The sequence below is a fragment of the Mugil cephalus genome, chromosome 4 (genome assembly GCF_022458985.1).
Source record: "Mugil cephalus isolate CIBA_MC_2020 chromosome 4, CIBA_Mcephalus_1.1, whole genome shotgun sequence".
NCBI lineage: Eukaryota > Metazoa > Chordata > Actinopteri > Mugiliformes > Mugilidae > Mugil > Mugil cephalus.
This window is the reverse complement of record NC_061773.1, coordinates 13938870-13962936: the sequence shown is the minus strand read 5'-3', so window position 1 is coordinate 13962936 and position 24067 is coordinate 13938870. Positions and strand designations below refer to the sequence as shown.

The window sequence follows — 24067 nt, the reverse complement described above, 5'->3', positions numbered from 1 at the left end:
TGGGTACCTTCCAGGGCCGCGGCAGCAGCAGCAGCAGCAGCAACAGCAGCAGCAGCAGCAGCAGCCGCCGAGCCCGCTGCTTCGGCTCCTCGTGAGGGAGAGGAGCTCCAGGGGCTTCCTGTGGCGCCGTCAGCTGTGGAAACGTTGGCAGATTCAGGAGACCACAGCAAAGAAACTATCAAGGAAAGCTCCGGCTCGGGGGACGCCTCCGAAGGTACAAAACTAAGTTATATTGACAGTGAACTGATGTACCTTATATTGTAGATCAAGGGTTCAATTCCAGAGCCAAAAGATTAAACCTGAGCATGCCCTGGGATTCAAACTCATTCCAACTATGTATTATAGTGTTCACATTGCGGACAGATCTGATGGAAAACCAATTGGGCCTCCAGAGTTGCGTAAACACTACTGTGGGCCGCACGCAATCACACCGGAGGTATAAGCCGCGCGCCGGTGTTTTGTTAGCGCTGCGAGTTACGTCTTTTGACCTTGATCGAAGGTGGCCGGGACAGCATATTACAAATCTATGGCCATCTTATGTCTCATTGGCTCACACACACGCACACACACGGACACACACACGCACACATTCTCCTCCGTGATTTGATTTCTACACAGACATGACATGAATCCAATTAATGCAGGATGAGGATCAATAGAGAACCATTTCCATGAGGGAAAATTGCTTTTGGATTTCGACTCATTCAGCAGTGCTGCTGTTATTTGAAGGTGGCTCAGAAATGAGAGATGTAAAGGAGGAATACCGCACAGCATTTCTTTTTTTTTTTTTTTTTTTTAATAGCCTTGCTTCCCTGATGCATTCTCGCACACAGGCTGTGTACAGTTTAACTGATGAAGGAATAAAAATATATGAAACCTCTCTTCCTTATCTAATGCAGAGAGTGGAAAAAAAAACAAAGTAACTTAAAACGGGATAAATGACTAATGTGCTAATGAGACTTTGAATCTATCAAAGTCTCCAGGATTTGTTTTCCGTCTGTATTTACCTGCTATGGGGGGCCCCAGTGGTTCATTATATTGACATACTACATTTCACACTGAATGATGAGTTTCTTCCTGTTCCTTCAGCCCTCAGTTGTGGTCACGGCGCTTCGTGTTGTGATTTGTCTTCCCATGTCGCATAAAAGAGTATGTGTTTATTATGACTGCACCTTTTTTCAAAGATCGCCTGTTGTCAATCGCCAAGTTTGACTGGACTGTCAATTGTGTTGCTGTGGAAAGTTAAAAGCAAGAAAACAACGAGGAAGAACCTTTGGTTTTCCGCGTTTGAAGCAACGAGCCAAGTTCCCCCGAGAACCGGCGTCTTTGAGGATATGCTCATAGTCAGACTGATCAAGAAACTAGTTATTTTCTTCGGCTGCGAATCCTTTCTGAAAGCGCCGACACAGGAAAGTGACTGAAACAGAAACAACATGTGTGAGGCTAATCCTCTTTTGTTAAAAAAAAAAAAAAAAAAAAAAAAATTGGATCGTTGTGCATCTACTGGCTTGTGTCCAAGGTTATTTCGTATTTTTTGACTGAATAATCCATGGCACAATGCGCATCTTCAGTCAGATTAATTGAAAACCGTGATTGTTGCTGTTCGAGGCTTAGGAGAAAGGTGTTGCAGACAAATCACAGTTTAAAACCAAATCAATAAAGCTCACTGAGCTAAATTAGGCTGAAACACTCTCAAAGCAGTTAATGACAAATCCTGCCAAGTGTGGCGATAGAACGGGTCAATAGCTCAAACAAGCTGGATACAATCGCGTTTCGTCACATGGACAAAGCCATTGCGGCGACGTGCTCTACGGACGTGCCGGATCCCCCCGAGGAAGAGGGCCTTAAAATGCAAACGATACAATAAGTATGTAAATACAGAATGCCGGGCTGTGTAAATTCCTAACCAGAGGCTGAAAGATCCTGAATCTTTTATCTATTCCGCTCGCCCCGAAAAGATTCAGGCAATTTGAAGCTCTGGTTGTGTGCGTGCATGCGTGCCGCTTTTGGAGAATGTGAAAGAATTATCTAACAACAGGAAGTGCAACTATCAAACTGAAAGGGAGATAAAGGATGGAACACAAACACTGTATTTTTTTTTCCATTTAAAAACAGTGTTTGCTTCGCTTTAATGCTCCTGCTCTTCTTTGCCAGCGCACTTTGTGGGTGAGGCTGAATCGCAGACGCCGGAGGCTTCAGAGGTGATCTACGATGACGTTCCAAGCGAGGAGCCCTTTTCTCCCAATGAAGGTTAGCAGCTGCAGAATTACTCTTGTTTAGGGCGTTTGTGCTCTTGCGCACGCTGGTGCGCGGCCTCTGATGTTTAATATTATTATTATTTTTTTTTTTACAGACATGATCTATGAGGATGTTCAAAGAGACAGTGGTCCTCTGGGGGCAGACAACGGATGGAGCTCCAGTGAGTTTGAAAGCTACGATGAGCAGTCAGATAACGAGGCCAAACAACCGGCGAGGAGCAAGGTAGAGCTTGCGCGAATGACTCTTCATCCGTTAAATGAAGCCTTTCTCTTGTGTGTTTTTAAATGGCATCGTGACCGATGCAGGTTGTTTTCGCTCGCTTTCCAGCATTTAGAAATAATCAAGGGGAATAATTCAGCTGCCGCTCCTCTTCGCGCGGCTCTCTTTATTAATATACAGAAGTGGAAGGAAACTATAAAGAACGCGAAGAATGTATAACTGGCTGTCTAGGCTTTATACTTTCATTGTGGGATGAAAGTAAACACAAGGCATTCCGGGCTGAAAAGCTTTAGATCTCCTTGCCTCTTTTCTGCCAAGGATGCTGTTAATCAGTGCTCCGCTCCGGAGCGCCTTTCTTCCACATGATGGCACTGTGTGCACATTCACACTGTGCCGCGTGTCCTTTATGTTTCACCCGTCTTTGTACTTAAGGAAAATTTGTGCATGCGCTAATAACAAGTATTTGAATCATTATTCATTTATAGATTCATACCTACCTTTACACAGTCTTACCCTTTGAAGGTGTTTGTGTATGGATGTTACTAAAAATGTTGTTAAATCGATGCTTTAAGGTAACAAGGTGTGTGGGACAAAAGAAATGAATTGCTCAAGTTTACAGGAGGTTGTGAGACCCCTCCCCCTCGCACAGTTTTCTTGACGTGCTCGTCCCAGGCCGCTGAACATGAGGATGGATTCTGCTGCACTAATTGCACAATTAATGAAAAATAAAAGAAAAAAAAGAAACGCGACTATTAGGGCCTGGCCACACTCCTCAGCCTTTATCAAAAAGCACATTGTTTTTAATTAGTTTCGCCTAATTAATTTTTCGCCAAGAGTGCCCGAAGTTCTCGTCTTGTTTGAGGAACCTGGGAGAGCTACAGTGGAGTTTACTTATTTAATATTTGCCTGCAGCCACCTTCCCCGTCCTTCTGTGAATCAGCTGCCACGCGGCGTAACCCCTCTGACCGCAGCGGTGCTCCGAGCTTCCACTCTCTGTGCTTGTGATTAATTCCCAGTGTGCGTTGCTTGTTTTGCCTTGATCACTTTCCCTCCGTTTCCCTTTTCTGCTGTTTTTTTTCTTTTTTTTTTTCCTTCCCCTCCTTCCTTTTTTTGCCTCTCACGGCTAAACACATCCTGCGTCCATCCACGCTCCGCCCGTGCCCTGCCCAACACCACTGTAGCTCTCTCCTGAAGTGCGTCGGCTGAGGGAGCGGTGTGCCCGGACCAAACGTGAACTGGTCATGAAGCTGTCTGGGAGGCACAACTATGACGCCAAGGTATATCTCCAGCGGCGAGTTGAGCCGCGCGGCTACGTACTGTTTTGTTATAGTGCAAGAATTCAGATCACCCTGCTAGATTTTTGCCAGTAGGAGCTTAAATACGCTGCCCCCCTGTGCTCAGCTGACACAAAGGCTTAACTGACGCTCTCTGCCATCCCCTCCAACTTTCCTTTGGACCGCGGCTTTGCTTTGAGACTCTCGGCCGGTCTGCTGGTCTCCGTCTGTCTCTTCCCTCGCCTGTTTTTAATATCAAGACACACCGATGGGACACATGAATTATTAAGTAATCTTCTGCATATTTACTTCCACAAACACCAGCGCAACTTGCTCTCAATTAATGACCTACTTTCCAGAAGCGGCTTCGTTTAAAAATACTACCACTCTGGGTATATTCCGGGTCTGTGGAGTCTGGTTGCACGGCCTCTGCGATGCTCAGGGTGGAGTTTGTGGTCAGCTGAGTTCTCCCACAGTGAGCAATGCAGCGCTCTTAACTCTGATGTGGAGCTGATTTCCGTTACCATAATCTCCCCGTGATATGCTCATAGACTCCCTGATTAGAGGCTGCGCCGCGACCCACGGGGAGTCGCAGATGGTGAGATTCGTGATGAGCGCCACTTCTCTCCGTCTCTCTCGGGAGAAGCACCCTAGGTTATCAAGTTGCCACACAGCATGGCACTTTTCCTCTCTCTAACGCTCTAACGCGCCTTTGTTGTTTCTGTCTGCTCCTTCCCACCAGGTTCAGCAGCTCATGAAGGCGGCAAGAAGCGGAACGAAGGATGGGCTTGAAAGGACCAAAATAGCCGTCATGCGTAAAGTTTCCTTCCTGCAGAGAAAAGATCAATTGGGTAATGCAGTAAAGCCTGGAAACTTTCTAAATCTTGGTCAACTGGATTTTGTGGATGAAAGTTATCCCCCTTTTTTTTGATATCGAGTATTGGTTATGAAGTTTGGGTTTTATAACATCTTACATTTGACACTTTGAATTATAGATAGTTGCTTGTGTTTAAAGCTAGCCAGGCCAAAGCAGCGGAGCTTTAAGTAGAAAGTCTTACTTTTTATTTATACAGTTCCCTTCGGGGAAAAATGAAAGCACTGTGGAAAAAAAAATAGATCTCACTGATTATAATAAATAAAACAGGGAAGCTTTCTCATTTTTCAGTTTTTCACGTGTGAGTCAGAGAAGGTGGGAGCGCCTCACGTGGCATCTTATAGGTTGTGTAGGAACCCTCACCTAACAATAGGGAGAGATTAGCATCCATTAATGGAGGACGCCCCGTAAACGGCGGATGGCAAAGCCACGTCTCAAACAAATCTCCAAGCCATCACAAGGAGGTAAAGAGGCCAGCGCTGCTATTTTTAGGTATTGATTGAGTCAAATCTGCACAGTATTATATTTCTTTTCCTCCAATGCTCTGTTATCATTCCAAAGTCTTTAATTGGAACGGTGGAAGCTTCTGGTATTTATGTCTTATGGTTATGGGGATAGTTTTTTTTTTTTCCTGAAACTGTCGAACGCCTTAGTGCCAGCGCAGAGAATGTGTTGAATCGTGTTTTCGCAGACACACTTCTTCGCGCCTTCCTACAGAGATACAGTATTGTTTTGAATTTTTTTTCTTCTTCTGTGTCTGCGCCTTCCTCTCTGTCTTATTTCATTCTCCCATTGTGTTTTTTTTTTCTCCCTGTTATTCCGAGAGTACAGAAGCGTCTTCATATTTTAGAGGTAATAAACTTAGTGTGTCGCAGTGTGTCTCCAGCTGCGGTGAGATCTGAAGGCTGCCTTTCTGTTGTTCTCCCTCATTGTCCTATTCCGTGCCTCAGACGCACGCGTTCACACACACACACACACACACACACGTTTTAACTGTTCTGTTTCCTTTCTCCTTTCCCATTCTGTGCGTCCACAGAGGAGGAGGATGACGCAGGCTACCTGGATGTGGCTGTGTCAGAATTCAAGCATCCTCCCCCGCAGCTGAGCCCAATGCCAGAGGGACTGACCAGCCACCAGGTGCAACTGACAGATTTTTTATTTGGTGCAATAGCGTAGGCTGTACACTGCACATAAGACCTTAATGTGGACATAATCTCTACTCTCTGGCTTTAAGGTGATAAAGCTTTAGGCTATTAAACATGTTATTTCGATATTTTTTATGCGGCCTGAACTCCTTATCTCGTTCGGTGAAAGCAAGGCGGCGCAAGCTAAAACAGCTGCTTCCGTGTCAAAGGAAATCCAATGATGCACTCCAATGGAGGCCCCCGTTCGAGCAGACCCTACTTGTCTTTGAGGCTTTTCCTCCCCGTGACAAACACATGATTATAGTGCAATCCATCAACCTGTAGCGCGGTTAACTGCCGGCCTTACAACATACCACGCTCCAATCATGTCCTCTTAGCGCTTGATTTCTTGACTGGTTCTGTTCCCCGCGCAGGTTGTCAGACGCCATATCCTCAGCTCCATCATTCAGAGCGAGCGGAGCTACCTGGAGTCTCTCAGGAGGATCTTGCAGGTGAGCTGTTTAGTCCACTTGTCCTCTCCTGCCACATGCAATATGCGTGTCACCATTCAGCCATTAGGAATTACACTGAAAAGAGAAGCGGCGATATCCATCAAATTACCGAGGTGTCTCGGCATAAATAATCCTGATAAAACAGCCCGGTCCTCAATTCTGGCGGCGTCGTCGCGCTGCTGCTGAGGGGGGCGACTGTGGGGCTGGCGCGGGATGCAGTGCAGCCTATCCTCTTTAATCTCTCTGTTTAGAGGGGAAAAGGAGACTTGTTATCTCATCATCACAGAAAAATAAGAGGAGCACCTACTGAAACTGAATCATCAGCCGTCAGCGACTCGCCTTATGTGCAGCCAAATCTTTCACCGCCGAGACACGACGTGCTGCCTCTGTTGCCGAGTGACATTGCGTCGTCTCACGCTCAGCGAGGCTTTTTCATTCAAAGAGTCCAGACAAGTGGTGGATGCGGTGTCTCCGGACAGCCAGACGTAGATGAAAGGTCACACCGCGCGGTTAGACGCTGACGGCTGTAATTACGATTATTGCTGTAGAACAAAGTGCGCAGTTGTTCGTGATTTTGCTGAATTCCGGTTTTCTTACTGGTGGCAATTATTTGCAGAGAAAAGCTTTGCTAACAAACACCGTTGCTCACATAGATCAACCTGTGGTGTTAAATACTGCTTTTATCTTTTATCTGTGGCTCGTATTATCTTCAATTCAGGATGCTCACATTCGGCAAAGTCGTGTCTACTGGATTGCCATCCACAAAGAGCCTGTCAGCTAATTTCTTTAGGCAATGCTAATATCCCCATGAGTGCTAACCAAAGAATCAATCATTGGCCCTTTTACCATTTTGCCTCTGCATCTGTAACTGCTGCGAGGTGCTTTTTTGTCACTATTATTCGGGCTTTTATGATTTCTGAACATGTTTGCCTGTGGCAAATGCTATTTTACCGCTAGCTCCTTTGGATTGCAATGTCTTTCAGACTACATTTCCTCACTTTCCTCGATTCACTTGTCATTCATTCATTTGTCAGTTGCCCGTTTTCTATTACCTCTGCTCCCGCGGAGGTGGAGATGCTAAAGGAATATGGATTGCTGGTTCATCTTAAGCTCTCACGCACACGTATCAACGTCTAAACAACAATAAAATTCCAATTTTGTTTTCACGATCTCACCAGGAGTACCACAGACCGTTGATGGAGGCCGAGCCACGCATCCTGAGTCCACGGAAGATCCGGCCCATATTTTACCGGATCAGGGAGATCACGCAGTGCCACTCCATGTTTCAGATCGCACTGGCTTCACGTGTGGCTGAGTGGGACAGCAGTGAGAAAATTGGAGACTTGTTTGTTGCCTCGGTTAGTTTTTGTGCATGTGCATGTGTTTATAGAATGTATCTTGCCTGTGGAATAGAAATGCAACTGGAGGCTGATTAGCTCTCCTTTATACGGTATATGTGTGTGTGTGTGTGTGTGTGTGTGTGTTTATTTGCATTGTTGTTTCTCTCCAAAATGCAATCAAAGACTTTCATTCCGGGTAGGAGCACTCATATTTTTCTTGCCGTTTCTGTCTATCTTTATAACTCCGTCTCTGCAAGCAGATTTATAATGAGCTACAGGTTTTAGACTGAGCAAACAGGGATAGTTTACCCCAAACATCAAATCAATTACAGTTGTGATGAATATCTCCACTGCGTCCAGTGCCCTCTGGAATATATGTTTGCAAAGTGTGGGGCTGGAATAGCGGTGTTCGGCGCAAGTTTTCTATTGTGAGCCTTTGCGGTATGCTCGTCCATAAGCTCTGCTCGTTATTTGCCTATTAGAGGGGCTGATCTGACTCTCCACTGCGGGCCATTATGGTGCTGTTCTGTCGATATCCCAAAGACCCTACCGCCAAATGAGGCCACATTGGAAAAGCAAAGCACTAGGTCTAGTGTACTCGTCGTTGCGCAGGCTACTTTTCATGTGGTAATGCATCTGTACCTGCACGGGCTTGTGGTAATATCTGAGAGGCAGTGTCCTGAGGGAGGGTTAATTCCTTCATGCGATTTGCCAATTCCCCACAACTCCTCAAACTGCCATTATCAGCTGCCTGGTGTGGGTTTAATTGAGGAGAAAGAATAAATGTCTACGGCACACCAGACACACCCCCTCACACACACACACACACACACACACACACACACAGCCATCTAATTTCTCTTTGCACAACTTCTTAAATGGCTCGTGAAGGGTGTTTTGCAGTAACTGGAATGGTAAACAAACCATTCTTAAGCACTATACTTAAACGTCCATTTTCTAGCCTCCTTTTACATCGAAATTACCTAAGGTGGCCCTGCTATCACGATGTGTGGCTAGACATTCGAGATGAACTTACTTGACTGCGCTCTGTGCGCTGTTGCAACGACAAAACACCGCAAAGAACTAGACCCTCTTAATGTGGCGCTGTTATCACTGACTCAGATAATTACGCCTCCCGCCTATGGTTTCTGTTTCTGCAGTTTTCCAAGTCCATGGTGTTGGATGTGTACAGCGATTACGTGAACAACTTCACCAATGCCATGGCTCTCATTAAAAAGGCGTGCATGTCCAAACCGGCTTTTCTGGAATTCTTGAAGGTAAGCTTCAGCCTACGAGCAAAACACTAGCGTTAGCAATATAGTAATCACTATTATTAATGTTAATAATGATTTTACACAATATTTTTATGTTTTTTTCTTAATTTGTACATTTGTGCAGCACATTTATACTGATGTCTAATGCACCAATGTTGATTAATGTAAGACATTAAATGAAATTGTTTTCTTTCCAGAGAAAGAAATAGTTCAATATACATTTAGACAAGGTATTGACATACTGTATGTCCTATCTGACTTTGTGAAATTGTTCAAGATTTTTCTGAAGAAAAACTCAATAAAAGCTGGTGAATATAACAACATACTGTTTATCACAGCGCATCCCAAAACCATGTGATGCAGTTAGTAGGTATAAAGGTTTACATGTTCGAATTTTTGACACATCACAAAAATATACTATTTGAGAAAACATGATCATTTTGTACTATCGCAATTAAATACAACATTGTGCTTAGTTTTACCATTTTCAATCAAGGATTAATTAGGAATCGCAAACGGGGAACAAAGTGTCAGGGTGCTCGGAGGATGCCACGAAATGTTTCAGATATGCTGATTTTAACAATCCCCACGTGTGCCTGGCATTTATGCATGAGTGTGACCCAGATCACTGAGCTGCACTCACTGCTGATTTACAGAACCAGATGACACAACCGACAGCCTTGCATGTTACTCCAGATAACACGCATCATGTCCTTTCTGCTGAAATGATCCTCTGTCTCTCTCGCTGCATGTTGCAGCTCTGGCAGTTTGAACGCAAACCAAATAATAAATTAGACAGGCACGGACCGGAAAAACCACTGAATCAGAAACAGACTTTATTATGTTCCTTTGAATATTTTGCAGAGGCACTAAATGCATGAACATGAGCAAAACGTGTGAGGAAAATTTACAGGAACGGGGCTTATTCATTTCAGAGTTTGCTAACATTATACTGTAATAATAGCATTGCATTCATTGGAAAGTATCTATGTGAGATAAGTACAGGCCAGCATGAAAGAATATAATTTTACAGTATAATCAATTGGATTCAAATTCTATGGGCAATTGTTTGCAACTATAGAAGCCTCTAGTTGCTATTTTTTGTAACTTTAAACCACCATTGTAGTTTTGTATTTAAATGTACTGATGCTGCTGTTGCAGGACTTGTTATTGAACCTGCTGGAGATGTTATGGACCTAATCTAGTTCAGATCAGCCGTGGAGCAAAGTGGCTATTTGACAGGCTCAAATGACATATCCACTCTTGCCCATTGGCACTTTTCACCTTCCCTCTTTCCCCTTTTTTCCCTTGACTTCGAAAGTAGTTGTTAAGTGTTTTTACCGACAATTAGCATAAGTTACCATTCCATCAGCCCCGGTAAACCTTGGGGCGTCTTGCTGTGAGGTTGCCAGGCAACAAATGGCATTCCACTCAGGAATATTGGTGACACTGGCAAAAATATGTCTTACAGAATAAAGTAAAATGTGTGCCCGTGGTATGAGAATCCACTGGACTTTCTGGGGCTTTCTTTAAGACATTTTACCAGGAGGCTTATTGACGGAGCAACAGCTCCATGTGTCTTTAAGATTTAATTGAGATATTCTTATCTCACCTAGATAACTGAGAACATTTGCAGAGAGACGAGAATCCACATATCTACTGTACATATTTTGTACTTTGGATAAAATCACGTATCTGTTTGAGGGAATGAGACATAATTTCTTCTTCCAAGGACAGACCGTGTCCAAAGGTTTGGACTTGACTTGAAATTGATCTATGGAAAACCTCACCTGCATTAAATCAATTTTGAGCAAAACAATTATCTGAGAGGGCGCAGAGAACAGTGATGCCTAATCCAAACTGACCCAAGAATTATAATAAATCCAAAAACCATCAGTATGAATAGACCCACACCGAGAGAGAACGCCAACACTGGTAACAAAGTCATTTGCAGACAATTAACAAGCAGCTGCAGTGAATGTTTTTTTCCTGCACGGTGGCATCTTCTCTGTGTCTCATCTTGATTCGAAATGCATTCCTCCTCCTTCTTCCATATTAGCAAGCTTGATTGTTAGTCTGCTTCAAACATTTTGGGTAACAAACATATTGTAATACAAATACAAATACCAAGATCTGTGGCTTTACAAGAGAACCCTACATAATCCGATTAGACTCAATATGATTTGGACACAGCCCAAGTCAAGTGGACCCCTGAAGTCACTGACTTTAACTTTTTCAGTTTTTCCTCAGCTCCCGTTCCAGCAGCCTTGCCAGCAGTTGTCAATTCCACTTTTGTCTGTTTTCATAACCCACCATCACCGGATTCCTTCATGGAGAAATGTTGACAGCCGGTAGTTCCCAGTACATTAAGTAAAGACACCTGACTTCACTCTGCTCTGCCACATTGGTGATTATCACAGGCAACACCACTCTTTGACGAGAGCAGCCTGTTCATGTCTTGTACAAGAGGTCCGGTGAACTGCAGCTACACCTGAGACAGTGTTATGGTTTCAGATGCTGTCTGTGTTAGATAAGTTAGACAGTACATGTGTGCCCTCCAAAAGGAGGCAGAGAGGTTCTCCTTGCTCCCTCACTCAGAACTGTGTCTGCCTGACACTGCTCAAGTATTTTTACTGCATGAAGCAGTAAAGAGTCCATCTCCAGCGACATCTTAACCCTGTCAGGTGTGGTGGAAAAAAATTGACTCTGTGCTCTTCAAACTTTTTAAAGAACCCACTCCGGGGTCACCTTTGGTTTACAAGGTTACAGGCGAAAACGCATCCAGTCGCTGGATATTTGGCCAGGCAGATAAAACCTTTGAGATGATGTCTTTGTCGAGTGATTGTGTAAAACATCTTAGCGATTCTTCCTCTTAAGACCCATTTGTTACATTAGGTCTTTGACTGGCTCAGACTGAAGGTAAAGCCTTTGGTCTTTGTCATTAAAGCAAAACAGGTCTTTGATCGGACTGTGAGATAAATCTCCAAATTGCTGACTTAGAGCTTTGGTGACCAAAGACAAGCTTTAATAGAATTGCAATATAACATGAAATGATGTAGAATACCGTACACTGATTACATCTGAATACATACAGTTCCAGTACAATTGGAGAAATCATACTGATTGTTGGTTGAATAACTGTACATTTCATTTCATTTCATAGAACCAAGGATACAACCAGTTACCTTCCCTTATGAATCTATTGAATGACCTATTTACATACATCTTTAGCCTATCCAATGTGCGTTTGTCAGCTGGGGACTGAAAAGGTCGGCTAGTATTGGAAAAATCAGATGTTACATTAACTTTTACTCAATACAATGACCTTTAATTGGTGTGATATTGTTGTAGGATACAACTGGACTGGAGTGCTCCCTGACATACATTTTGTAAATTTAATTGACTGTTATGGGCAAGGAAAACACAGATTAAGGACCATAATATAACAAATAACTATTCATGTTTCAGAATATAATGTAAATAACTGTCCAGTGTATTACAAAACTGATATCAACCAGTTCAACATTTTTCGCTTCAGCAACCAATATTGTTATCTATGTTATCTTCTCCATCATAACTGATCTCATTTAGCCGTTCCTATCCTACCATCTATTAAATATGCCCTGCAATTTGCCTTTTAATACTGATGGTGTCATCGTGGCACAAACTTAACTCTGCACGGAATCAATACCTTTTCTTGACCTGCGCCTCCAGTAATACATTAGACATAACACCTTCAAAAACTCTGCTCTTTTATTCTCTGATATGACTAACGGGGCCTGATTTTCATACCTTATTCACCCACTCACACGCCCACAAGTGGTCTGCAGAGAATTCTGCCAAGCTCCTCTTAAAGTAGTAATCATAGTTTCTTCTTTAATGGCCTTTCTGTGAGAGAATATTTTTCTAACCACATCGTCTGTTTGTTGCTTTCTGGTTTCAGAAGAAGCAGGCCTCCAGTGTTGACCGGATCACCCTGTACGGCCTGATGGTCAAGCCGATTCAACGATTTCCTCAGTTCATATTGCTCCTGCAGGTATAGCATGTATTTACATCTCCGGCCATGTACTTTCTTTTAATTTAATTCAATCCCTTTAAGTCTGAAAGACTAGAATATTTTCAATGTGAGCAACCTCAGTCGAATGAGGGTTCTGCGGCGCATACGCTTATAAAGATGCAAAGCTGCAAGGCCACGGAATTAATTATGGATTTTAACTTATCCAAACTACAAGAAGTCATACTTTTACACCAGCGTTAGCCACAGTGCAGCATGAAAACTAGCATGCCACATCACTTCTTCATGTTGTTGGCTTCATATCCTGACTTCCACCGCTTATTTTGAGCAAAGCTTTGGATTTGAGCTCGACTTGCTGGATCTGCAGCTCATTTCATCCCTCAGTAGGCATTGATTATCCATGAATTCAAAAGATAAGTTGTGAATGAGAATCAGGCACTTTCTTCAACCCCTAAACTCAGTGCTCCAAAGAGGAAGTGCATGTATTATATCATACATTACAGTTATAGTGGAGCTGAAGGCGCCGAAGCGTATCTGAGACGCATATCAAGACAACACCGAGCTTTTCACTCGGTCATAGATGCAGGATATGCAAGCCGCGCATCATGACAGACGCTAATCATTAGTCATTGGTCATGCCGCACTACAAGTGCGGTGTACACAGTTACCTACCCAACACCTGAAGGCTGAAAACAATGCTCCCACCCTGAACACATTTCTTATTTAGAATTCAGCATTCTGCCAGAAACAGAGCAGAGTATTAAATCATAAAAAGCAAGAGTTTCATATTTTTTAACTTTCTGCTTCTTTACTTTCTTTATGACCTTTTTAGGACATGCTTAAGAATACGCCCAAGGGCCACGTGGATCGTTTGCCCCTGCAGCTCGCTCTGACAGAGCTGGAGATGCTGGCTGAGAAGCTGAATGAACAGAAACGAGTTGCCGACCAGATTGCAGAGACTCAACAACTCGCCCGCAGCGTCAGTGATCGCTTGCTCAGTAAGGTGACTGGAAACGCGTGAGCTCCCTCGTGCGCACGTACGAGCGCGCGCGCGCGCACGAGCGCACGAACGCACAAACACACGCACGTTTGACCCAATCAAATCCGCTGTGAGTCAGCCTCTGAGCCCTTCGACACCTCCGGGCTGGTATCGCGGTGAGCCAAACACCTAGAAATTAAACTAGTATATAGCAATCACTTATATCGCTTTCACAAACGTTAATCTGGGGAGGCATTTTTATTTAGAAAAATTATCCCATAGAAATGGTGCCCATTATCACTCCTAAACAGTACCAAAAGCAATGGCAGAGGCGTTGCTACTCCATTACCACGCTGAAATTACAGTCCTGCCTGCTGCAAATCTGAACAAATGCTGCTCTGAATAAGAAGAATTAGGGGGTAAATGAGACATTTAATTGGAAACTGTAAGAGAGCTATCTCTTTCACCCTGTCGGTCCCCCTCTTCCCCTCCCTCCCCATCCAGTTTACCTCGCCTCTACCCCACCTCCCCCTTGCTTACGTTCTTACTCCACTTATGCACTCTTCTTCTATTTTTCTAGTGCGACTGCATCTTCCTCGCTCATCCGCCCTCCCCCCCTTTTTTATTTCTCTCTATCAGCCGCTGCTTTCCAGGACTCTGAGATGAGCTGATTCGGCCAATCTCCTCCACTCACACAGAATTCCATTTGCGGCGGTGACACTGCAGAATTCCAATAGGAAACAGGCTCCTCTATTGGCCCCGTAACCATCCAATGAAATATTCATTCTTTGTCTCAAAGTATCTAAGTCACCAGAATAGGACAGATAACAATGTGAGTGAGAATGGGTTTCTTACACTCTCGCTCCCACTTGCAGAAGTACGCATGCATGGTGCAATGCCCTCTGTGCCTATTGATGCCTGAAGACTTTAAGGGTGTATTCTCATTGCGGCTCACCGTTTCGACGGGGCTTTGCGATATTGCGGCCATCAAACAGCAGCCCGAGTCAGACTAATGACTTATTTTGCGAGCTACCCGAGCGAAAATCAGCCACAGCTTGCAGATAGGACATCCTGTTTAGTGAAAAGTGTTCGGCTGTATTACTGCACTGCGGGCTACAGAATAGACGCATCAGAGATTCATCTCGGTGAGAGATTTGTGCCCGTCGAACAAACACAAACATCAAAGTATCAGAACGCAGAACTCCCTGTTTGGGCTCAACCTGCCGCTTGCAGTGCAGTGTCGTCACTCGTATCGCGATGAGCCCGGCTTAGCGCGGTGCTCTATGCATAAAATAAAAGTATTGATTTAGACAGACATAAAAGAATCTGGACCAAAGTGATAAAAAAGCTTTCTGCGCCTATTTCCCTTTGCCAAACATATGGATGACTGAAAAGCACAGCGTGTGCCAGCGCACTGTAGCATAAATTGCATCTGTTATTGGATTCTTTTCCCGTGTGCGCATATGTGTGTGCGCGCAGGTCTGTGTGGGTGTATGTAAAGGTGTGCCACAACCAACCGTTTATGTGTTTGTGTCTGTGTGTGGCTGTGGTGGAAAGGATTGCGTGTCCCAGTTCTCATAAAAAAAATAAATAAAAAACCTTAAAATATATTAATATATATTGCAGCCCTATTGAAATTAAGGCTACCCTGCGTGCAAGGCAAAACTAGTGAGATGGAAAGCAGTCTCTTTAACCAAGTGTTGAATTCAAGCAAAAAAAAAAAAAAATGTGTGTATACATACACACGCGTCAAATGACCTTCAGGAGGAAGAATGTGTCGCTAATCCCCGACGAGACATCTTTTTCTCCAAGCTGTGTGACTCCTGCGTCCTCCAGGCGGTGAACTCCGGAGGACCGTCCCTTTGTGATGCTGCCTCCTCCGCCTCTGATCTGATTGCTGTGTCCCTTTTAGCAACTGAACTCGGAGCAGGGGTCACTGGTGCTGTGTGAGACGCTCATCGAGACCGTGTACGGCGAGCGAGGACAAATCCTGAAGTCGAAGGAGAGAAAGGTCTTCCTCTTTGATGATGTGCTCATCTGTGCCAACATAAATGTCAAGTAAGTCCCTCTCGTAGAGCAAGTTGGGCTAAATGCCCTTACATTTACCGATGCTTTGCTAATGCGTTCATAATGTGCGGTTCTGGCGTGAAGTTGTGCCTTAAGTTTTGAAAAGGAGAGCATAGCAGGCTGCGCCGTTCTGAGAAATAGCTATTAGGTGACACCAGGCTCTAATGTGTTGCCTTAGGTTTTGCAAGGATAGTTTGGAAAACTGCATAGAGAAGAGAAATAGCTCTTCTGGGTTTGGAGCACTATCCGGCATTACAGGAGCTTTATCAGCATTAAACAAGTGGTAGAATACCTAACTACAGCTTCAGGAGTTTTAGATTACTGACATAAAACATTTTTTGGTTTCTTTCCAGTTTATCTTCTGTGACAGCACCAATGATCTTCATCTTTCTCTCCCTCTCTCTCTCTCCCGCGTTCCGCCACTCCCTCTCTCAAGAGAGGAGTAAACAGGAAAGGGATTTTGTATATTTTGCCAAGCCCCTTTTAAAGATGTTGCTTAAAGCCCTCTTGTTCGGGCTTCAGAGTAATTATAACTCCACGTCTCATTCAGCTCAAGTGTCCTGAAGTTGACTTTGTCTGCCCTCCAGCATCTTGACAAAACCGATCACAATGTTGATTGTCTGCGTGATTACAGGAATATATGAATAGCAATGAACCCCTCCTCTCAGCTAGGGGTACAGTTTTGGTGGGCAACACACCAATTCTTATTCCCTCGCCCAACTTCTTCTTCTTCTTCTTCTTCTTCTTCTTCTTCTTCTTCTTCTTCTTCTTCTCTGTGACAGTTCTAAGAGCATATCCTATGGAGTGCTTGGTGTGGGGCTCCATCATAGTGGGGAAGGAATATCTCAAATTCTTTTAAAATCGTTTGAATTCTTCTCTTCTCATCTCCACCAGGGGGCCTCCGGATATCAGCAGCCTCGTCCCCGTCGGCCCCAAGTACACCATGAAGTGGAGTGCCCCCTTACAGCAGGTGCAAGTAGTAGAGGTTGGGCAGGAGGGCTCTCAAAGCAAAGACACCTTGTACCAGCAGAGTGGGACTAAGAGGCCAGGTGTCGCCGGCATTTCAGGTGAGAACAAACAGCAAACACAAGAAACTTCCCTGCCACGAATTTCACACACACGATCCTCTAGCGAGTCTTGTCACTTGGGCCGTCTCTAAGTCTCAGCCTTTTCCTCTGACTCAGCAGGGCTAATTTGTTTCTGTTCTCGAAGAGGGGCGGAGATGCATGCGTGCTGCTTGTCACTCTGATTGAGGATGTGTTTGTGAGGAGGATAGCGATGATGGTCACTTGTTCCCATCCGCCTGGGGCGTTTTATCTTGGAGAGCGATGCAGGGGGAAGCGAGCCCCCTACCGCATCATCCTCGCAGTCTCATTTCACTCTCTGATAGACCACAAACACGTCGAGAGTGGAGTCATCAATCTGCAGAGATTATTCCCTCCCTTTCCAGGCCCAATTAGAGAGCCAGTAGCGGCAGATAGGAATCTGTAGTTGAAACATTAGTCCTTCCACAACCCCCCTTACAAAACTCTGGTGTATACAGAGCTTGACGAGATCCCTGATAAATGTGCCATGTGAAAAGGGAGATACAAAGCCTTATCAGGATGTAATGCTACACACATTTTGAAGTTGCAGCTCCATGACTTAAATATTGATGGCGCCTTCTTCACAGTCCCGCGTGTCATGCTCAGCATGCAACCACTGTTTTGTTTTGAGAGTTGGTTTAGATTGTCTCTCGCTTTAGTTTTCGCCGTTCTTCAGGTAGGGTGTACGCTCGCAACTTTGCAGCAAGGTTTGGGTTCATTTCAGGTTAGCTCCCCATGCAGCTGTCTGCCTTCCGTTACCTATGTATAACATTGTAAATATTTTCCCTCGCAGAGTTGCTGGAGACTAATTCTGACATCCTCTTTTCTTTTTCTTTTTTTTTTTTCTCCACCATTTTGACATGGTGTGGTCACCTTGATCGTGCCTGTCCGGGAACGTCCCTGAGCACATGTGGGGTCGTTCTCCAAATTTTCATTGAGACTGTCAGTCCCATCTATTTGTAGTCCCCTGTGATGTCATTCAGCGGGGTATCTAGTCTAAATCCTGCGCTCCCTCAGCATGGCTCAAAATGGAGTCATTTTTCATCTTCTGCAGGATTTGGTTCCCTCCTTTATTGAAGAAATCTGGCCTTTAGGGAAATGCATTTCTGTCTTTTTTTTTTACTCAACCCTTTATCTCTGCCTGTGTCTCTATCACGCTGTCGCTCGCCTTGTCTGTTCCTACCAACTCAGAGAAGACCCGGCAATGTTTATGCTCTTTCCTGAAGAGTCAGTTGAGCCAGTTATTTACTCTCATGCTGTTTAACCTTATTTTGGTCCAATTTTCCTACCTTTAGTGTTGCTTCCTTTTTCGACCCATTGTCGGGAATGCTTTTTTGTCAGTAGTTTTCCCAGTGGGCTTTGTCTCAGACAATGGTTTTCATGCATTGTCTTTAACGCCACTAGCTAGCATCACTGGCACAGCAGCTGAGTGGAAGCACGGAGCCCTCTGGGCCTTCCACAGCAGCGAGTTATGTGACTGGCGGCCAGCGTGGATAGCCATGTCCGAGTGTGTAAACCATGTCCTGCCTCACCAACGGGATTACGCTGGATTACAACTCAGTGCATTCACCTCTCGGGCCGTGGCCAACAGCAGGCTCGAGAAGACTCAGTGAACCTGTACGGGGGTCCGTGCATGCAATCCCTCCTGAGAGGTGGGAAACAATGTTCCTGCAGCTTTCAGCGCTCCCATTCACATTCAGATGTCTCACCTATTGATTTCCTTGCGCAGATGACAGATGTCACTGTCTGTCCGTGTCAAAGATCCCATTAAACCACAAAAGCCACAGTGAAGCTCTTTAGATGAACAATGCCAGCCCGCGCTTCTCTTTTTCCCCTTGCCCTTTTCCTCTCGTGGCTTTCGCTCTGTTTATGCACGCGAGTAGACAAAATGCAGCGGGTCCCCCCCCTGTGTGTTCCTCACTAAGCCTGCCTACCGGTTCCCCTCTTCTACTACTTTATTATGTTCTAGCGGTGACAGTGCAGGACAGCTCTGGAGTAAAATCTACCTGCAGAATTTAATTAGGTACTTCTCGCGGAGCCTGCTGCTGGGGAGATGCGGGCCGGGGGAGCTGGGAGGACGGAGGACGGCAGACAGGAGGAGACACAGCTATCGATTCTCGGGCAGTAGGAGAGAGAGACTTTGAAGGCAGCGCACCTCCAATCGATGCTGAATTTTGCGTCTAATGAGACACCTGCATTCCTTTTGGCCAGCAAAGGGCATTATAGCTCCAAATAACAGTTTCTCCATCAAATTTTTTTTTCTTACTCATAAATTCACTGTCTAGTAGTTCAACAAATAATGAAGATCGATCCGTCCGCGCATCAGACCTCTTTTATCAGTGCCACTGGAGTTTTGGCAAAGGCAACTTTCCTCTCCGTATTTCCACTAGTTTTGAGAGACGGTGTCATCGTTTGCTCTCGGACTGCGCGCTGCTGTCTTCTACTGTGGATACACAGCGATTGGTTTATGTATCGTGCGATGCTGAGAGCCTTTCCTTTATATAATGAATGACTAAAAAGCGTTTTGTCAAGGAAAGTGTCAAACATTTGCTTGTCTCAGCTTCTCAAAACTCTGCATGCCTGTGCTGTTGTTTTTTTTTTTTTAATAAAGAAAAACAATTAATGCCTCAGTCAAAGCTGTAATCTGTGTTTATTTTAGCTGCTTCAGCATATTGTTCAGCCACGGTTATCAGTGTATGCAGTAAATTGACTCCTTCCACCTCTCAGGCAAAGCGATCCTCGGCCCGCCGCGGCTCTACCAGGAGCTGCAGGAACTGCAGCATGACCTTTCTGTCGTGGAGGAGGTGACTCTCCTCGTGGGCACACTGCAGGGGACGTACCAGGTACGTGTCAAGCTACGCTTTTGCTGTTGCTTGAGCATGTCACTGGGAAAGTGTGTGTCACAGGACGCGCATGGCACAGCGAAATCAGTCGAAAGGCAAGGCTTAGTCGGCCCAAATGCAGAAATCAGTTTGCTAGGTTCGTCACATGGCTACGCAGGCTTCTGGGTTTAGGGTTTTGTTTTTGAAATGAACCACTGAAAAAACAAACTCGTACCGACTGACCTTCAAGTTTTTTGGCGTCTCCTCTGCCACTGCCTTCAACATCACAAATTATTTATCTCGAGCTACTGAGTGAACTGTGTGAAATACGGAAGTTATTCTGTAAACCCAGGCTTACCTTCCAATATCTCTGAATCCCTGAAAACACAATGAAGAATCACAGAGGCAGCGATGACAACACTGAAGCGCGCACAAGTAAATTAAATCTCGATCAGCGCAACAATCTGAGACAGTCTGTTTTGTTGTTCTGTCTTTTCCTCTTTAATCATCAATTTGTAAAAGCACCAAGTCTTCCCTCCATCTCCTCATCAATAGTGGAGGAATGGCAGGAATGAGATGTTCCCTCTGATGTGCTACAGAAGTGTCAGATTTGTTAATGTCGCAAACAGGCAGCGTCCCTCCCGTAGCGTTCAAATCAGGGCACTTCCCCCGTAGCCTGCCACTATCGCATTAACGCCGCCATACGGCACGTAGAGAAACTCATCCAGGGAGGTAAACTCCGGCAATTATAAAGGAGCCTCTCAGGCTAATGGTGGCACCTTTGCCTCCCTGCACTTAATGAGCACAGTGTCCTCAGGAGGAGTGGTATTGGCCTGGCGCTAAATAACTGATATTCACTTTCCACCCGGTTATAATGTGCACTGAACAAATAGACAAAATACTTCTGCACAGCTCATTGACTTCAGAAAATTGATTTGATTCGGTTTGACTGGAGGGTCCAGGTTTATACTGTAAAATGTTTGCCAGCGCTGAAGCAAATTCGGCGTCACATTTGAGAGGATGAAAATGCTCATGTAGTGCACGATTTGAAGAATGAAGCCACAGGATCTGTGACATTTTCTCAATTTGGATGTGAGAATATGCGGGCAGCTCCACTGGATACACCTGTGTACACATGATGTTCCCGGGTCTGATGACGCAGCGCGTGCCACGGCTGAGGAACAGGTCTTAACTGTGTGTGTTTTTTCCATCAAAGAACCTGAACACCACTGTGGCCCAGGACTGGTGTCTGGCTCTGCAGAGGCTTATCCGCATCAAAGAAGAACAGATCCAGAGTGCTAACAAATGTCGCTTACGCCTGCAGGTGCCTGGCAGGCCAGACAAGTGAGTAGTATTTCACATACAGATGTGGCTCAAAGTAAAATGTATGGCTATTCTGTGTTTGGGAATAAAAGCACCGTGACAGCAACAGCGAAGGCAACAAATAAGGCTGCAGCAATAACAACACCTAAGGGATGTCCTATGCAGGTACACAGACTTATTAAAAGTTTCAAAAGATGGAGTGGACATCATGCGGCAGAAAAGTACTTTCCTGAACCTTTGCAACATTTCACATATATAGAATGATACACCGATCAGGCGTAACATTATGACCACCTTCCTGATACTGTGCAGGTCGTCCTTCTGCCTCCAAAGCAGTTGTTACTCATCAGAGAATGGACATGGACCTTCTGAGGGTGTCCTGTGGTGTCTGGAAAAACAATGTTGTTTGTGTGGTCCTTGGGGTCCTATGGGTTGCGGGGAGGGGCCTCATCCAACAGATACTTGTTTGGTATCTGTTTGGGATCTAGTGAATTTGGAGGCCATGTCAACACCTTGTGCTGTTTTTCATGCTTTTTTGAGTTGCTCCTAAATCATTTTTGTGTGCGTGCCTGATGGCTGCTGCACTCGAGAAGTGTCATTCCTATGGGGGTGTTCTGGTCTCGGTGGGTGGTACATTAACCTTAGTGACATCCACATGAATACCAGGTCCAAAATATTCCCAGCAGAACATTGTATTGTCACTTGACGGTCAATGTTATTGACTTCTCCTGTTGGTCATAATGTTATGGTATATATTGCCTCTTTTGAGTGGTTGACAAAATGAGATGTCAAAATGTATGGAATAATGCCCTTAGATTACGGGGCCAATAGGATACGCTGGCCTTGTGCAAATTAGAACAGTTTGTTCTGTGGTGAGTGGATAATTACTTGACTCAAATTATTGCATTTCTTCAGTGATAAATATTTCTTTTGGAGAATATATATATATATATATATATTTTTTTTTTTACTTTTTAAAAAAATTTTTTTGCTTTAGCCTTCTCCTAACATTGGAACTGCACAACTCTTCTTGCTTGGCCGATACCCATATTATTATTTTGTGTTTACGCTGTTGGTCTAAAATTACAAATAGTGTTATAATTGATTTCGGGGCTGTGGAGTGCCCGGGTCTAAACGAATATGCTTTTTATATTCCATGTTATTAATCCGCCAGAGTAAATTGTAAGTTAATAACTTTTACAGTTTAATGGGAGGAAATATATTTTTTTTTAATTCGTATTTATGGCCTCCATATTGAACTCTAATAATTTTGTTTATTTCATCAGTCCTCATGAAATATCAGCGCTTGCTCTTTTTTCCCCACCTTAAAATATACAGCTACGTTGAACCGGTGGGAGGTTACCTTGTTTTATTTGACCTGTTCAGGTGGACCTTAGTGTGTGGAGTGAGTATTGAATGAGTGCACACCTACCTAGAGAATAATAAAGATGGCAAGGAGAGAGAGAGAGAGAGAGAGCACATGCGTAGCTCAGAGGACTGCACATGAACTGGGAATAGGAAATAATGGCAGATTACAATGGATCCCATTCCGTGGCTTCTGGTGGGGATAGGATAAGGAAAAGCTGCTGGAGCACGTAAAGAGAAAGATTGAGATAGAGAAGCCGGAGAAGCCCTGCTGAGACGCACTAAGCAAGAGAAGGAGAGGAAGAAAGAAAGAGCAAGAGTGATGAGCGACCTCCCCCATGAAAGACTTGGCTTGGTGCCGGCAGGGCAGTGGCAGTCAGAGGAGTGGGCCTAATGCTTCAGAGCCGGGGAGAATCTGACTGTGCCAAGCCAAGCTAAAGTGACAGCTTGAGCAGCAGAGCTGCGCAGATCACTTCTCCCACATCTCTCGGCTTCCTCGTCGGCTGTCACTCCAGGCCTGTAGGGCCAATCTGCTTACTCAGATGTTTGGTGCAGCCAGATATGTTTACAAGAGAGTCCCTGAATTCCCCTTAAAGGGGTACCCTATTCGCTGAGTTCCTCTGGTAATGTCATTAGTACCTACACCGACGAGGAGATTTCCCACTCACGCACAAGTCCGAGCTGTATTTAAATTTTTAAATAATGCTGCACAAACTTAGTGCTGCTGTCATACTCAGAAATGGCCACAGAGTTATTGTGGTGACATAACAATGTCAGCTAAAAGAGAGAAATCCCCTGTAGGGAAAATAGCCAGTTCTGGTTGTGTGATAGCAGTCTAATTGAGGCAAGGCCTGAGTGTTGGGTGGCAGGACGTGCGCTGAGCCTCGGGGCTGGGGGGTGACAGGTGGCACAGTGGGTGCCCAAACCATTCTGACACTACCCAGGGTGCTGTAGTGGCAGATTGCAGGGGAGATCAGTGGGCAGACTGTCTCTCTCACAAATACAAACACACTGGCACGGTACACACTCTCACATACGTTAGTCTTCCTTCGCTATCCTTCTTTGTTTTGTTACTAATCTGACTGACAATCTACAGGGCACAAGAATCTCTATGCGCATGTTACACGTGCACACGCGTGCTCCTTGCTGACAAATGCAACTGTACACAAGCAAGCATGCATCTCAGAGAAATGCGCACAGACATAAAGGGCCAGTAACACGAGTACATACATTCGCACGTGGAGTGGAGGCTTTTGCTCTGCTGGCTAGAGAGTAGGACCGCAGCAGGGACCCCCTGTACTGAGTTGGTCCCCTCCTGTCTGGCCGCGAGCGACTCTCCGCAGTCAGGCAGCACATCACAGCCTCCACACTGCAAACAGATGAGTACGTGGAGAGAATCCTGACTGCTGCCTCAAAGGCACCAGCCTACATGTGACAGCAGTTCATTAACACCCCCTTTTACTGCGTCTGCAGGAGCAACCGCAGGCACAGACGCATGGCCCATGGTGGCAGGCAGGAGACACAGGTTCAGATTT

The 24067-nt window shown here is 44.9% G+C and overlaps 1 protein-coding gene across 3 annotated transcripts in view; it reads left to right on the top strand.

The window, feature by feature from the left end:
- The window catches only part of arhgef10la (Rho guanine nucleotide exchange factor (GEF) 10-like a), a 106127-nt gene that overhangs the window by 19793 nt on the left and 62267 nt on the right, over positions 1–24067 (top strand). For 2 of the 3 annotated variants that reach the window (XM_047582411.1, XM_047582413.1), the window contains exons 4-18: positions 15–214; positions 2155–2250; positions 2354–2481; positions 3660–3755; positions 4495–4603; positions 5663–5763; positions 6185–6262; positions 7441–7620; positions 8763–8879; positions 12820–12912; positions 13724–13894; positions 15783–15928; positions 16832–17004; positions 19750–19865; positions 21061–21188. In XM_047582411.1, coding sequence (XP_047438367.1) covers positions 15–214; positions 2155–2250; positions 2354–2481; positions 3660–3755; positions 4495–4603; positions 5663–5763; positions 6185–6262; positions 7441–7620; positions 8763–8879; positions 12820–12912; positions 13724–13894; positions 15783–15928; positions 16832–17004; positions 19750–19865; positions 21061–21188 — 1932 coding nt within the window. The remainder of the gene's footprint in view (positions 1–14; positions 215–2154; positions 2251–2353; positions 2482–3659; positions 3756–4494; positions 4604–5662; positions 5764–6184; positions 6263–7440; positions 7621–8762; positions 8880–12819; positions 12913–13723; positions 13895–15782; positions 15929–16831; positions 17005–19749; positions 19866–21060; positions 21189–24067) is intronic. The other variant, XM_047582414.1, reaches the window with a different exon arrangement.